The following is a 17689-nucleotide window of genomic DNA, read 5'->3' as shown; positions in this document are numbered from 1 at the left end:
AGTTTTAGACCTAACAACCCCTTTAAATGAGTATCTTTAAAATGTGCAAAGCAACGTGATCAAGTGAAAGCTACCACCATATACTTGTTAGGGTGTATCCTGGGCAGATCTTGTGGTGCCCAGGGGCCACAGTAATTCAGGTGGTGCTGAACTACACGCTTTTTAATGCTGCTCCAAATTCCCATTCAGAAAACAATTCCGCAGTTACTAAACTGGCGTCTTCAGTACATTGATATCAGCATCCTATAAGCTGTTTATTTAAGAATCAATACACTTCAACTTCTGAAAGCTTTTTGTGAATTTTTGTCTTTACAGCCTCCAGTATTCATTAGCTTCCAGGATTATGTTACCGGACTGCAAACTTTGCTAACAAATGTGACGGACTATATAAGGGAGGTGGAGACCTCTTTGGTAGCACTGAAAGTTGAAGATCTCTCCCTGAATAATGTCAATTTTACAGAGGTGGGTTCTACATTTTCATTGTTTAGAAAGTGAATCAAACAAAAAGTAAAGAAACTAAATATTCATACCATGTACACCTATTATAGGGGTTTTCCCACGAACGAAGTTAATTTTAATCGATAGATCTTTGAATAATACGAAGTTTCACAATTAGATGTGTTTTTTAAAAAATCTTATCATGTGCACCTGCTGTGTACTGTGTAATGGCTGTGTCTGACCGTACAGGACATGGTCTGATCATACCACAGCTCCTGGGCAGGGGAGAACACAGAACAGATCCCATGCTGTATAATCTGTTGTTTCCTCCCTTGTCCAGGAGATGTGGTATGATCAGACCATGTTCCTGTATGGTCAGACACAGCCATTACACCGCACACAGCAGGGGCACATTTATACGATTACCGTATTTTCCGTCGTATAAGACTACTTTTTAACCCCTGAAAATCTTCTCAAAAGTCAGGAGTCGTCTTATACGCCGGGTGTCATCTTATAGGGCGTATATTTTATGGTAATTTATAAGCCCTCCAAGACTATCAGAGCGGTAGCCCATCCCTCTGGCCTGCCCTTGTATGCTATTACCGGTACCGCCTTCTCTGCCTCTCTGATCTCGCTCCTGAGGACTGCAGTGACGAGGTGAGGGGGCGCCTCACCGGGAAAGTGTAAGTGAAACAAGCTGCATTCCTTCATTTGCTGGTAGAGACGACGTACAACAGTTTCTTAATCTAGGGAGTCGTGTTCTATTCCCACACAACTCACAAAGCCTCTGGTCACAAGAAGAGTCTTCATTCAACCTCCTGGAACTCAGAACAGTCTGAATTTTTTTTTTTTTTTATTTCATTGGTCTCCCCTTCTCCAAGGACATTAGTCCAGACTGACATCTTGTCAGACATGGCCTACGTGAACCATCCAGGAAGCACTAGGAACCACTTTTGGCTAACCAGGAAACATCCATAATGCTCAACTAATCAAAACTGTATGTGCATTTTACATCCGGGGGAAAGACAACTTGGCCGCAGACTTTCTCAGCCAAGAAACTCTCGACCCAGGAGAATGGTCCCTCCTTCTATAGGTGTTCTGGCAGTTCTGCCATTGCTATGGCATTCCTGACGTGGATCTTTTCACATACTGTTTAAATCAAGAGTTCTTCAGCATTAGTGTAGGATACTCTGGTCACTCTTTAAGAAGCTGTATAGAAGGGGTGGGAAACCTCCAGCACGTATGCAGATGTCCTTTTCTGCAGCTCCTGGGCAGATTCCCTGGAACCGCAGTGCTAGGCCCAGCGACCGCATTTTGCCGGCTGTGGGCCCTTTAATTGCTCCTGAGATGATGAGCACGCGCATGCATAGTTTACTACAGACGCATCTTGAAAGTCAGCGCGCTCCAGTCCCACCACCAACCCGTCCTGTGATGTGCATATGCCCCCCAGAGTCTCCTGTTTAGAACTTACTGCTGCGATTTCTTATCAAAATTTATCACAAAGAGTTGACTCCAGGCCAATGCAAATCTGGAAAAGTGGTCACGAGTAGTAACCTCATCAATACCACTTAACCTCACATGTCTCACCAAAGAGAAGCTGCTCTAGCAATCACATTAGAGGTTAGTAAATTAAATGTTTGACCAAATATAGCAGAATAAATTTTAAATAGATAATCTTTTATTACCTGCGAATGATGGTCCAAATGGCTCCCGGCAGAAAAAAGGTTCCCCACTCCTGCTGTATAGGATCACCCATACACCACCTGTGTACCACTCTGTTACGCAAACACCAGATGGGTATAAAAATACATTTTAGCTGAAATGTTTGTTTTTATGGCTGGATTAAACAGATAAAAGCTCTGTTTTTGTTTTTGCTTTTTTTCATCAACACCTCTGTTGCCTCGGAATTATTTTATATATTTACTTGACATATATACCGTATTCTTCGGACTATAAGACGCTCCGGACCATAAGACGCACTTAGGTTTTAGAGGAGGAAAATAAAAGAAAAAAAAATTGAAGCAAAAAATGTGGTCATTATGCACTGTTTTGGGTGGGAGGTCTGCTGCTGACACTGTTAAAGGGGTCCCTCAATTCTATACGAATATTCCCCATCCTGGTATGTATACAAATATGCCCCCCCCCCCCATCCAGGTATGCATGGGCCCCCTCATTTCCTTCATGGTATGCATGGCCCCCAACACGCTATACACCTAAAAATAAATGATTCTACTCACCTTCCTTCCCTCTGCTCCAGTGCTGTCCCGTTCTGCTGCCAGCAGCTGATCTCACCGTGTGAGCAGCGCATGACATTACTGCTATGCACCCCAACACACCGAGATCAGCTGCTGGAATATTCACTGCTCTCCACATGGGCGTGGAGACCAATGACTATTCCTTTTCTTTAATAGCGGGCATGGTGTTAGCCGCAGCTGCCGGCTCCTGCAGCTACTCGGCGTTCATGTGTGCCCGCTGTTAAATATAATGGATATTCACTGCTCCCCACACCCATGGGAATGGGGAGTAGTGAATATTCATTCTCTTTAATAGCAGGCACACGCGCTCACACAGCAGCTGCAGGAGTCGGTGGCTGCAGATAGCACCGTGCCCGCTATTAAGGAAAAGGAATAGTAACTACTGTCCACTCCCATGGGCGTGGGGAGCAGTAAATATTCATTTTCTTTAACAGGCACAATGTTAGCTGCAGCAGCCGGCTACTGCCTCTGTGACTCGCTCCTCCGCTGCTGCCCCCCCCTTCCCCAACCACAGCAGGTATATCTGGGACTATAAGACGCACTCCCCACACTTTACTCCAAAATTTTGGAGGAAAAAAGTGTCTTATAGTCCCAAAAATACGGTAGCTCTGTTATATTCCACAGCGCCTTAGAAACATTATCACTGTCCCAATTAGGAGTCACAATCTTAATACAAACTTCTGGAGGATTCACTGCTTGGGAAGAATTCTCCCCTTTCTTGCTCTTCCTTTGCCATCATGTATTCTTAAATGTGGATGGTATTCCAGCCACAAAAGGCCTAGTCAATCTGGTCTGAGAACCCATTTACTCCCCCTTCTTCTTCATTCTAACCTCTTTTCCCAAGGTCCAGTACGCCAAAGGTCATTATTCAGTCTTGCTTCTTTAAGGGGCCCCTTGTTATATTCTAACACATCCTGACTTTCTTTAGAAAGTGCAAGACTCAGCACCCAATCTTACCTCTTTGAAACTTTTTTTTTTTTTCCTGGAAGCTGACCTGCTTGGTGGCAATCATGCCAATTTGCAGGGTTTCGGAGCTTGCTGCTTTCTCATCTTCCTTTCTAGAGCTTCACCAGCATAAGGTTATCTTGGGTTGGCTGCCGTCATCCTACGGAAGGTCCTGTTGACCTTCTATATCATGAAGCTGTTGTGCAGCTTACCTTTTGCCCTTTCCATACCAGGGTTACATTGACTGACTGGATCTGTTTAGGTCAGTTTGTGTCTGTCTGTTATGAAAACCTTTAGGTTTTCTGATTTGTTGTTTATGCTCCTTGGCATGCTGCACAAGGGTCTTGCATTGTTCAAGTTGATGGATCTGTAGCCTTTCATGATGGTGGCCAAGATCCAAGGGGAACACCTCTCCCTTTCAGGTAACTGCTCGTTCCACTTGAGTATTTGCTCCCTTTTGGGCAGTCAGGTATCAAGTGCCTCTTTCCCAGTTTGCAAGACTGCCATCTACTCCTCATGTTGGACTCTCTCTTCTGGAAGGTCTTTAGATCATCCCATGGTGCTATGTCCCCCCAAATTTTTGCGCTTGCCTTAAAACTCTATCTTGTTGAATACATTAGGGGACACACATCCTGCCCCCATTCTTCTTTCACTCTTTTTCTTTTTCCTCTTTTTTTCTTTTCTTTCCCAGGAATAGATCTAATAATTGATAACTGTTCTAATTCCAGAAGTCAGATGAGTTACCTTTGTTACTGACACACGGATCTGTTTTTAAAAAAAATAACATGTAAAATAGTTTAAATTATATGGGTCAGGGTCCTGTCCATTTTTAAAATGAATATCACACAGACAAGAATTGCTGTCATGCGAATATGCGCTTAGGCGTGATTTTTTTAATATGGTTTACTGTAGCTTTGAAGGATTAGTGATCATCTGAAAAGTAATCTATGAAAGTGTAATTTAAGGATATGTAATAGATTTGTGTGTTGATGTATAACTCTCCTGTTAGTATAATTTTATGTTTGGCATAAATTATAAGCATCTGATAGCTTTAGAAGCATTTGTCTTCTGTTTTCATTGGATGTTACTTATGATCAGTTATCTAATTAAAAAAAAGCACCTTTTCATCTGTACACTGGTTCTGCAGTTATTTTGGCATATTTAGACTATGGCCACAGTTGATCTTGGCCAGTAGTTGTCTCATAGGCGTTAAGCACAGGACCCTTCAACTGCTTTTATCTGTACAGTGACAGAGCCACAAGATGCACTGTTCAGCTACCAAGAGATCAGACACTGGGGTTGTTCAAGGTGAAATGCCCCCAAATGTCTCCCGCTATAAACTAGTAAGTACTCAACTACTGTACATTTGTAGCCTAAGCTGCACAATGGCATATATATAATGTATGGAGGACTGTGAGGTCCATTATACTGTATGGAGGACTATGTGGGGTCCATTATACTGAATGGAGGACTATGTAGGGACCACTATCTATCTATCTATCTATCTATCTAATGTATACACTGCTCAAAAATATAAAGGGAACACTTAAACAGAATATAACTCCAAGTCAATCAAACTTCTGTGTAATCAAACTGTCCACTTAGGAAGCAACACTGATTAACAATCAATTTCACATGCTGTTGTGCAAATGGAATAGACAATAGATGGAAATTATTGGCAATTATCAAGACACCCACAATAAAGGAGTGGTTCTGCAGGTGGGGACCACAGACCACATCTCAGTACCAATGCTTTCTGGCTGATGTTTTGGTCACTTTTGAATGTTGGTTGTGCTTTCACACTCATGGTAGCATGAGACGGACTCTACAACCCACAGAAGTTGCTCAGGTAGTGCAGCTCATCCAGGATGGCACATCAATGCGAGCTGTGGCAAGAAGGTTTGCTGTGTCTGTCAGTGTAGTGTCCAGAGGCTGGAGGTTCTACCAGGAGACAGGCCAGTACACCAGGAGACGTGGAGGGGGCCGTAGGAGGGCAACAACCCAGCAGCAGGACTGCTACCTCTGCCTTTGTGCAAGGGGGAACAGGAGGAGTACTACCAGTGCCCTGCAAAATGACCTCCAGCAGGCCACAAATGTGCATGTGTCTGCACAAACTGTTAGGCTGTGTGCCCACTATGCGTTTTTCAAGTGGAATTTCCGCAGCGGAAACGCTTTAAAAAAGGCTTGGTAATCCGTGCCCCATTGTCCCCAATGAAAAGCCGCATGCTCTGTGCACATGCTACGGAATTTTCTGCAGCGGATTTTCTGTGCGGAAAAATCCACAGCATGTCCATTATTTGTGCGTTTCCGCATGCTTATTTGACTACTCAATGCATTTGAAAAACGCAAGTCAAATCCGCATGTAAAAACACGTGTAAAATCTGCAAGCGTTTTTACTGCCAAGGACATGCAGAAACGCTGCGGAAATTTTCTGCTTCAATTCTGCATCGTGGGCACATAGCCTTAGAAACAGACTCCATGAGGGTGGTATGAGGGCCCGACGTCCACAGATGGGGGTTGTGCTCACAGCCCAACACCGTGCAGGACGCTTGGCATTTGCCACAGAACACCAGGATTGGCAAAGTCACCACGGGCGCCCTGTGCTCTTCACAGATGAAAGCAGGTTCACACTGAGCACATGTGACAGATGTGACAGAGTCTGAAGATGCCGTGGAGAGCGATCTGCTGCCTGCAACATCTTTCAGCATGACCGGTTTGGCAGTGGGTCAGTAATGGTGTGGGGTGGCATTTCTTTGGAGGGCCGCACATCCCTCCATGTGCTCACCAGAGGGGTAGTCTGACTGCCATTAGGTACCGAGATGAGATCCTCAGACCCCTTGTGAGATCATATGCTGGTGCGGTTGGCCCTGGGTTCGTCCTAATGCAGGACAATGCCCGACCTCATGTGGCTGGAGTGTGTCAGCAGTTCCTGCAAGATTAAGGCATTGAAGCTATGGACTGGCCCGGCCTTTCCCCAGACCTGAATCCGATTGAGCACATCTGGGACATCATGTCTCGCTCCATCCACCAACGTCACGTTGCACCACAGACTGTCCAGGAGTTGGTGGATGCTTTAGTCCAGGTCTGGGAGGAGATCCCACAGGGGACCATCCGCAACCTCATCCGGAGCATGCCCAGGCGTTGTAGGGAGGTCATACAGGCACGTGGAGGCCACACACAATACTGAGCCTCATTTTGACTTGTTTTAAGGACATTACGTCAAAGTTGGATCAGCCTGTAGTGTGTTTTTCCACTTTGATTTTGGGGGTGACTCCAAATCCAGGCCTCCATTGGTTAATAAATTTGACTTCCATTGATGATTTTTGTGATTTTGTTGTCGGCACATTCAGCTTTGTACAGAACAAAGTATTCAATTAGAATATTTCATCATTCAGATCTAGGATGTGTTATTTGAGTGTTCCCTTTATTTTTTTTGAGCAGTGTATATTAAAGATGACACATTTCCTTTGCATTTTAGGAAAAAGAGAAAATCTATAATCCTCTTTTACCTCTTTCTTTTATATATATATATATATATATATATATATATATATATATATATATATATATATATATATGTGTATATGTATATATAATCTCTGCTTGTGTAAATTACCATTTAATTATTTATTTTTCATGTTTTTTTCAGGAAGAAAAGAAGTTTACAAAGCTGTCATCAGACAAGGTTCAGAACAGCTATGTGCACTCATTGCAAGAGATGGGCGATCTCTTGCGGAAGAGACTCGAAACCATTAAAAAACTAAAACTCTAGAATGTGAATAAGAACTGTCTTTCAATACATTGTTGAGCTTCTGGCGGTCATCCTAATCCAGAACTTCCCGAGAACATGCATGAAGGACTTGAACAATCTGATTCTTTTTTTTTTTTTTTTTTTTTTTTAATAGTGAATGAAATTTATACAATTTGGTTTAAATTATTGTACATAAAGCAGCAGCCGTGGCCTGCACCTGACCACTTTTTATACATGCTCATGATCTTTCAGCAATGCATTTTTCATGCCTTTTTTTCCCCTTCATGCGATCATGGAAACTGTACATGCAGCAATAGTAATTGGCTGAATCCCAATCGTTATCCCCCCCCCCCCCCCAATCACTAGATAAATTTTATTTATATATTTTTTTTTGGGGTGCTTTATGAAATTCCTTTTTTCTATTTAGCTTTTATGACATCAATTTCTTCACCTAAACATGAACTTTATGGTTTGCAAATGGCCCTATTTTCCCCTTCCTGTTTTTTAAATTATATGGAATGTGTTTCAAGAGTTTAAAAATTATTTTTTTCTTTTTAAGTCCATGCCCAGACCATTGAAAAGCTGATATACACAGCATCTGGAACATGGGCTTGAAAATCTGCTACCAAGTATGAGAATGAGACAAGTGACTTCTCTATAAGCCACATATTTGGTAATCTAAAGACCCCCATAAACATTAGACTAAAGTCAGGTGATCCTGACAATTATTGGTGTGGTCGTCCGAATTCCCATTGGCTGATCCTTTTGTTCTTTGGGTGATAAGTCACTGCCAAAGGAGACTGGCAGCGACTTTCTCAATAAAGCGCACAGGATCGCTCAGTAGAGCTCTACCAAGCTCCCCTGTATATGGGGGACTCTAAGGAGATGGCTGTCATCAGAATGATTGTTCATCCGACAACAATCTAATGTGTATGGGGAACTTTAAACATTTTGTTATTCTTTTAAAGACCAGAGGAGCCCTCTATCCTGTTACAATACTACATCTAAGTAGTAAGGCATAAATTATTAAAAGCTTTAAGCCTGGTCTAGTTTGAGTCGTCTCAACAAAACAAGCTATTTTTCTGAGTCGTTCAGGTGCTTTGAAATGTCAAACCTGTGTTCCTTTGCTTTCTATGGCAGAAGACCTTTTCACCATTCTTCAGGATCTGAAGTGGCTAGCTCCATTTTGCTAAAGATATTACAACATTTTGTATGCTTATTTATGCAACCCTGTCACTATCTGAGTGCTGGTGTATATTTATATAAATCTATATGTGGGTATGTATATTTGTATAGTATATAATTATGTACATACACATATGCATACAGACAAACATGTATGTAATAAAATGCTAATCTCAGCCCTACGTGCAGATGAAACAACCAGCATGAAAGGAATAGGTTTTGATTTGGGTTGCCGGGTGAGTTACAGACTTTCGCTAATCTTTTACCTGACTGTTTTCACAAACTGTATGTAAGGGTTCAGGGAGCCTGGCCATCGGGATTTTGCCCTATATTACAAACACATTTTGTTAGTGATGCTAGGTGGTTGACAAGAGTATTTTTTAAATAAATCCCTATGTAATACGCACTGTGTATGACTGGCTGAATTTTTACTTTTAAAATGTATAATTTTATGGGTTTGAAAATCGCCAACGATGGGGGAGGGGGTGGGGAGTCTTCAAAATACAGATTGTAAGAAATTAAAGTGGAAGCTTTTGTGATGTGAGAAATGGAGTTACGACTTGTTAAATTAATTTGCGTTATTTTTCGTCCTTCCTTTGCATTTGATTGTTTGCAGCATGTCTCTTTAGCTTGTGATCGAGGAAGAAAAAAAATGTACAACGATAAAACCTTCCATGTACCGTATATTCCGGCGTATAAGACGACCCCCCTACTTTCCTGTTAAAATATAGAGTTTAGGATATATTCACCGTATAAGACTACCCCTTTTCCAACGCATACCAAACACCGGTAAAAATTTAAAAAAAACAGATTTGAATTTAACATGGTCCTTTTTTAATTTAAATTCTTATGACATGCAGGTATATAGCAGGAAAACTGTCACTCATAAACATAAGGCATACAACAACAACATTACTATCATCCATTTTCATCAGCGGCATACACCGGTACCCGACAATTTACAACAGAAAGAATAGAGCTTCACACATAGATTAGATAGATAGAAACATGTCGGTCACATATATATGAAGTACAGTGACAGTGTTGCTTACTGTACTTGTCATTTAGTGTAAAGGATTTATTTAAAAAAATAATAGTGTTTTCATGCACCGTCTCTTTAAAAAAGCCGGGCGGCAATTCAGCATCTGTACCCGACAATTTAGAATAGAAGGAATAGAGAATCATACATAGATTAGATAGATAGAAACATGTCAGTCACATATATATGAAGTACAGTGACAGTGTTGATTACTGTACTTGTCATTTAGTGTTAAAATAAAGGATTTATTTAAAAAAAAATTGGCGTGGGGTTCCCCTTAATTTTAGTCTTTAGCGGAGGTTAAGCAGACGGCTGGGGCAGATGTTTGAAGCCTGGGAAGGGGGTAATACCCACGGAGCTTCCCAGACTACTAATATCAGCCCCAGCTGAATACCTAGCCTTTACTAGCTATTAAAATGTGGGACCCCCCAAAAAAATGACGTGGGGTCCCCCCTATTTTAATAGCTAGCAAAGGCTAGGCAGACAGCTGGGGGCTGATATTAATAGCCCAGGAAGGGTGCCATGAATATTGGCCCCCTCCCAGGCTAGAAACACCAGCCGTCAGCCGCCCCAGAAATGGCGCATCCATAGGATGCGCCAATTCTGGCACTTAGCCTCGCTCTTCCACGCTGCCCTGGTGCGGTGGCAGGGGGTAATAGGGCTGGGGTTCATGTCAGCGCCAGCTGCCATGAAGCCCAGGTTAGTAATGATGGGCGTCTATAAGACACCCCCATTACTAACCTACAAAGTGTTAAAAAGAAAAAACACACACTACACCCAGAAAAAAATAATTTATTTGAAATAAACCACACCATTTTATTTAATTCTTAGTTTACTAAAAAAAAAAATAGTTACCTGTCCACGTTCCTGCGCTGATCTCCCATGCACAGCTGTCACATCTGGAGATGGTAACAGCTGTGCATGGCTGCTGTAAGCTCACGCTGCCGGGAACACGTCCGCTCCCGGCAGCGGGAGCCACTGACTGAGGTCACCGGAGTGCATTCAGTCAGCGCAGCTCCGGAGACCTCCTTTACGGCACTGCTGTACCGTGGGAATTTCTCACGATACAGCAGGGCCGTAAAGCAGCTAACCGTAGCAGCGCTGCCTGAACTCCGGCGAACCTGCTTATGCAATGACGGGGCTGCTTTACGGCCCCGTCATTCTAGCGGCGGCAGCGGTTCAGAGCGGTCACATTCTATGTGGCCGCTCTGAACTGGAGATCTTCGTGGGACACTCGTGGACTACTACGGAGGGGTAAGGATAAGGTTGTGGTTTATTATTTTATATTTTATTACAGGAGATCGATGGCTTCGGGGAATTAGGTGTCTAGGTGAGTATAGGTGTAGTTTTTTATTTTTTACTTTATTTTAGGTGGCGATCGGCGGGGACAGGTAATGTATAAACTAATTTATTGTAGGTAACCACTGGCCACCAATGAAATGTATTTAACATTTATTGGGGACACAGTAGGGCAATTTATATAGCAGGATCAGGCTGATGGGAACTACTGCTCCCATCGAGCTGATCCTGCTGGCAGGAGTGGACGGGGGACAGACATAGGCCGATGGGAGTAGTAGTGTCACATCGGCCTATGTCTGCCTGCACGCACACACCCGCACACATCGCACAGACACCGCGCACACCCGCAGACATCGCACAGACACTGCACACACCCCCAGACACCCCGCACACACGCGCAGGCGCAGACATCGCGCAGGCGCAGACATCGCGCACCCGCAGGCATCGCGCAGACGCAGCGCAGGCATCGCGCAGACGCAGCGCGCAGACGCAGCGCAGGCAGCGCGCAGACGCAGGGCGCAGACTTGTTTTTCTTTACTTAGCTGCTTTTTCTTGCCATGATACAAATTCTAACAGTCTATTCAGTAGGACTATCAGCTGTGTATCCACCAGACTTCTGCACAACACAACTGATGGTCCCAACCCCATTTATAAGGCAAAAAATCCCACTTATTAAACCTGACAGGGCACACCTGTGAAGTGAAAACCATTTCCGGTGACTACCTCTTGAAGCTCATCAAGAGAATGCCAAGAGTGTGCAAAGCAGTCATCAAAGCAAAAGGTGGCTACTTTGAAGAACCTAGAATATAAGACATATTTTCAGTTGTTTCACACTTTTTTGTTAAGTATATAATTCCACATGTGTTAATTCATAGTTTTGATGCCTTCAGTGTGAATGCACAATTTTCATAGTCAGGAAAATACAGAAAAATCTTGAAATGAGAAGGTGTGTCCAAACTTTTGGTCTGTACTGTACATTGTAATGAGGTATCACATATACAAATTCACAATATGTATATATAAAAAATACATTCTCATAATACTCACCATTTTTATAGATCGTCGCTATCCTATAGGCTGTAAAGGAAAAACAGCAGATTTAGTTGATTCCTGTGACCCTCACCCCTGGAAGAAGCCCCACCCTTAACTAATGAGGATAAGTACTGTTAGTCACATGGTTCTATAAACACCTGATGAAGGCTCTTGGAGTAGAAACGTGTTATTTGAATATTTTATATATTTCTAATGAGTTTTAATAAATCTATAGTAATTTAAATCTTGTGGCCACTCTATTCATACGGACCACAGAAAAGACAGAAAACTCCTTGCCATACCGGGGACTTTTCTATCCAACAGGTGCGGCTCCGGGATAAAATTTCCTTTTTTATGTTCACGTGGAGGTAATTGTCGGGCTAGGACAAGTACGCCACCACAGCCCTCGGACGAGCTGCAAACTGTGGATTGAGAACCCATCTCCTCAAGGTTTTGAACTAAAGTTGTGCCTATCCTGCACAACTGGCTCAGGTGAGCATATATAAATTATATTTAAACATCTATTTTTATCACACTTACTACGCTCAGGTAGCGCTCTCTTCCCCCTTCCATCTTTTTCTACCCAGGATCATTTATTAAGCTACTGCAATGCACTGTACGTGGTGTAACTGACATAGCGAATTAGAAATGCTATACTAAATTTCTAATTGGAGTTATTTGCTTATATTATTATTACAACTACTACATATTGGGATATGATCTCTGAGATGGGACTACCCCCTTAAGGCCAGCTTCACCTGAATGTATAAAAAAAAAAATCAGTATTATCCAGAAAACTTTGACAGTGTTTTTTTCCTCACTTGTCATCCATATTCAATGTTTGTTTTTATTACAGCACCAATAATTTCTCGTTCGTCTTATTGGGGGACACAGTAACCGTGGGGTAGTCTGCTGCCATCTGGAGGCTGACACTATTAATGCAACTAACTGAAAATTGGCTCCTCCCCGGCAGACTATGCCTTTCCTGCTAGCACAAAGCTCTTCAGTTTTTCATAGTGTCAGTTGGAAGCAACTGAAGTTTGAGTCTCTGACCTATTTTAGGCCTTTAGAGGTCAGGTTAGGCGTTACCCTAAAAGCAATCCATCTGAAAAAGAAAGAAAAAAGGTTATCGGTGTAATTGTGCGCTCTGTTTCACCCATGTAGCGGTGGCGAGTACAGGCTGTATTGTTCAGTTGGTATCCTCTCACACCTGTATGGCTAGACCATGTACCTCGACAGACTTGCCAAGTGGGCGAATCCTGCAGGTGACCCTGCAATCCAGAGGTTATTCTGATCACCTTTTATAGAGTGACTCAAACCTACCAGCTGAGGCCTTACAGCCCGCTGAACCCCACAGAGGACCCTGCAAACCCAGAAGTTATTCAAACTGTCTTTCTGAGGGATTCAAACCCTCCAAATGAGACCCCATAGCCATGCAGATTCCACACGTGAACCTACCATTCGGACACTAGGTGGACCACCTTCCACAGTAGGTAAGGGTGCGTGTCGCAGAGGTGATTTAGATAGCACTACCTCTTTCCTGGGTGAGTCAGCCCCGCTGGAGGTTCTTTCCATAGTGCGTACATCATATTTAGCGATCTACAGGCGCTCCAACCTCAATCCCCTGCAGAGACTTCTTGAAGGAAGGTCTCCCAGGTACCACTTGCCTAACTGGGTCATCTAACTGTGCTCTGACTACTTTCCACAGTTGGTCAGACCTACAACCAGATGGTGCTCAGAGGTTGTGTACTGTTCAGGTGAGTCACAGTATCCTGTCCAGGCCCCTGTGTGGAGGATGGCTATGCTGTGCTCTCCCTGAGGAGGAGTTTTGGGTACCATTCCAGATGATAGTCGGAACACGTCACTAGTTTTGGACTGCTGGTTCCACTTTGGCCCTGTCAGATCACTCCGGGTACTCCCAGAAGGGTCGGATTATCAGGCAGAATTCCGCAAGCGAACCTGAATGTACTCCGTGAGTCTCAACTTTTAACTCGTTTCTTATCTCATTTGTAGGTTTTATCACACAAACTAGCTACAGGTGCATCTCACTAAATTAGAATATTATCAAAAAGTTAATTTATTTCAGTTTTTCAATACAAAAAGTGAAACTCCTATATTATATAGAGTCATTACAAACAGAGTGATTTATTTCAAGTGTTTATTTCTGTTAATGTTGATGATTATGGCTTACAGCCAATGAAAACACACAAGTGATTATCTTAGTAAATTAAAATAATTAACAAAAAAACACATGCAAAGGCTTCCTAAGCGTTTAAAAAGGTCCCTTAGTCTTTTTAAGTAGGTTCCACAATCATGGGGAAGACTGCTGACCTGACAGATGTCCAGAAGGCAGTCATTGACACACTCCACAAGGTCCCAGAGTTCCAATTTTCATTTGGAGATCCAGGTCCCAGAGTCTGGAGGAAGAGTGGAGAGGCACACAATCCAAGCTGCTTGAGGTCTAGTATGAAGTTTCCACAATCAGTGATGGTTTGGGGAGCCATGTCATCTGCAGGTGTAGGTCCACTGTGTTTTATCAAAACCAAAGTCAGCGCAACAGTCTACCTTAAAATTTTAGAGCACTTCATGCTTCCCTCTGCTGACAAGCTTTTTGGAGATCGAAATTTCATTCTCCAGCAGGACTTGGCACCTGTCCACACTGCCAAAAGTACCAATACCTGGTTTAAAAACAACAGCATCACTGTGCTTGAATGGCCAGCAAACTCGCCTGACCTTAACCTCAGAGAATCTATGGGGTATTGTCAAGAGGAAGGTGAGAGACACCAGACCCAACAATACAGATGAGCTGAAGGCTGCTATCAAAGCAACCTGGGCTTCCATAACACCTCAGCAGTGCCACAGGCTGATCGCCTTAATGCCACGCCGCATTGATGCAGTAATTGATGCAAAAGGAGCCCTGACCAATCATTGAGTGCATTTACTGAACATACATTTCAGTAGCCCAACATTTTGGATTTTAAAAACCTTTTTCAATCTGTTGTCATAAAGTATTCTAATTTACTGAGATAATGACTTTTGTGTTTTCATTGGCTGTAAGCCATAATCATCAACATTAACAGAAATAAACACTTGAAATCACTGTTTGTAATGACTCTATATAATAGGAGTTTCACTTTTTGTATTGAAGAACTGAAATGTACTTTTTGATGATGATCTAATTTAGTGAGATGCACCTGTACATGGCCTGGAAACAAACCAGGAGATGCTGTTTCCATTTACTTTAGCCGGTTCAACTAAGTGAGATCCTTCGCAGGAGGTATTGTAATAGATCAGTCAGTACTCTGATCTCTTCCCTTGAGGAGTCACCATCGGACTCAGACTCCTCAGCTGAAGGTAGCATATAATCAGTCCTGAGGGGACCCTGACCACTTCCCAGGGCAAATGACTCGTCTGAGAGGAGTCAGTCACGCTAACGGAGACCGTCAGTTTGGCATGTTGCAGGCTATCGCCACAAGCGAGGCTTATTGCTGATGCAGGTAATCCATTTGGCACCCGGACCACTTTTCAAGGCGTATCACTGTCTAGGGGGGGACAGCTTGGTAGGCCAGTTGACACACATGAACCTAAGGTAATCTAAGTGAGTCTGTCCAGCTAATTCAGACCCCTCGCTATGGTGAACAGCAGGGTCTTTGATCCCGTCCTAGGCGATTCAGACCTATCGACAAGGATCTTTCGGTTTGATGCAGTTGCAGGACTACTGTGCACTTCAACTTCGAGCAGTATTTTTTGTCTCCGGAAGAGACCATTCAGCTTAGTGCATTCATTAAGCAGTCCAAGTTGCCTAGCCCCAGCCTTTCTGCTGAAGGACGTGGGCTTCCTTTTAGTTGATTCCAGCCTTTAGTAGGAACATTGCTTTTAATTCTAGAGGCAGGGGTTACTGACTTACCCAGCAAATCTTTTTCTTGGGCAGTATGGGGTGCAGGTGGCTTACCTATCTAGGCTTGTTCAGCAGATGGGAGCATTGATCAGGCTACCCCAGGATGGATGCTTCCTGAGTAGGGCGATACTTTTTGTAGATGTATTAAGAGGCTATTGAGTTCTCCCTTCTGAGGCAGCTAGTTCAGAACTTGGTTTCATACTTTATGCTTTCTCGGTCTCCACCGTATCCTAGTCCTTTTTACCTGCAGTCCTTGAGGTCTGGTTTGCAGAGTCTAGCGGTACTTCCACCTTTTCACCTCCTATTGGAGCACTGGCCAAGTCCATCTCATTTGGGGGTTAAGGCAGCTTGTTCAAATGATTTAACATCTGATAAGTTTCCTGGACCTCCAGGCCGTGTGGAGATCTTGGGCCTCTAAGGGTCTCCCAAATAGTCTACCGCCTACAATAGACCTTCCTTTGGTAGGTGATTGGTCAGGGCAGCACTTTGAACACATTTTATAAGTGGTCATAAACTTGTAAAAAAAATCATGAAAGAATAACGTTAGGTTAAAACCAAGCACATCATTGTTTTTCTTATGAAATTCTCAATAACATTGATGTCACATGACCCTCTTCCCATTGAAAAAAAAATAGTTGGATCCAAAATGGCCGACTTCAAAATGGCTGGCATAGTCACCATCCATCTGGAAAAGTTTTCCCCTTCCCATATACTAATGTGGCACAAACAGGAAGTTTATATCACCAACCATTCCCATTTAATTTAGGTGTATCCATATAAATGGCCCACCCTGTATATCTCTAAAGTGCATAGTGCTGGGAAAATACTAAAATGTCACCACCTACTGATGATAGTTATACAAAACAGGCTACATCCACCTACTGATGATAGTTATACAAAACAGGCAACCAATGTTTATTTAAATAAATCACACAAATCAATTTTTCACCACCTTTTATGCACTATTGCCGTCCTGTTAATTGTCATACCGATGGTGCAGCATAGGCATTAGAAAATAACGCAATCTAGAAACATTATAGCAACATAATACATCTATGCCAAGGAAGCACCATCACAACGCACAGATCCTCATGACTATTCTATAACATTACCAAGTAAGGAAGAGATGGTCAGCCACACAGAAATGTTCCCCTTAACGTGCGTTTCGCAAGAGTTTCTTCAAGAAGACCCCTTTTTTTTTAAAAAAAAAAAAAAAAAAAAAAAAACAACTCCGTTTAGTTATATTGGTTTTCTAATTTATTTTTGGACATTGAGTTTGGTCTGCAATTCGGAAGGCTCCTGTCCTTTCGGATTAGGGTTGTCTGACTAAGTTTTTAAGGAACAAGGGCCCTAAAAGGTCGCTTTTCTGCTTTTTCACTTTAATGAGGAGATTACTCTCCCTTCTTTAGGTACTTCGCCTCCTTGAGAGGTTCTCACATAGGTGGATGTAGCCAGAAGCTTTTCAGCTCTGCCCGTCTCTCAAAGCTCTTCTTGGATGCCTTAGGGTCATCCCGGTATGCTCTGGCAGAGGTCTGACTGCCTCTAGGGTGATCTCTGCTCGGTGGATTAGATCAGACATTAGCGAGGCTTATAGGGCTAGTGCCAGTGCTCCCCCTTTCATGGTTAGGGTGCACTCTGCATGGACCGCAAGAGCTTTCTAGGCAGTTCTTCACCATGTACCAACCTTGCAGCTCTGTAAAGCAGCCACTTGCTCATCAGTGTATTCCTTTTCCACATTTTACAGGGTCCACACCTTTGCTTCGGCAGATGCAAATCTGTAGCGGAAGATACTGCAGGCAGCAATTGCTCAGGCAATGTTTGAGAAACGCTGGAAAATGTTCCATGGT

At 43.0% G+C, this 17689-nt stretch overlaps 1 protein-coding gene across 1 annotated transcript in view; it reads left to right on the top strand.

The window, feature by feature from the left end:
* The window catches only part of NAA25 (N-alpha-acetyltransferase 25, NatB auxiliary subunit), a 71937-nt gene extending 62961 nt beyond the window's left edge, over positions 1 to 8976 (top strand). The window contains exons 23-24 of the mRNA XM_073676349.1: positions 316 to 462; positions 7288 to 8976. Of these exons, the coding sequence (XP_073532450.1) occupies positions 316 to 462; positions 7288 to 7410 (270 nt within the window). The 3' untranslated portion in view covers positions 7411 to 8976. The remainder of the gene's footprint in view (positions 1 to 315; positions 463 to 7287) is intronic.
* Positions 8977 to 17689: the final 8713 nt, after the last annotated feature.

Source organism: Phyllobates terribilis, unplaced genomic scaffold, assembly GCF_046119375.1.
Source record: "Phyllobates terribilis strain yellow unplaced genomic scaffold, ASM4611937v1 Scaffold_1__5_contigs__length_1240528914, whole genome shotgun sequence".
NCBI lineage: Eukaryota > Metazoa > Chordata > Amphibia > Anura > Dendrobatidae > Phyllobates > Phyllobates terribilis.
Note: the sequence above shows the minus strand (reverse complement) of the source record. Positions and strands in the feature narration are given on the sequence as shown.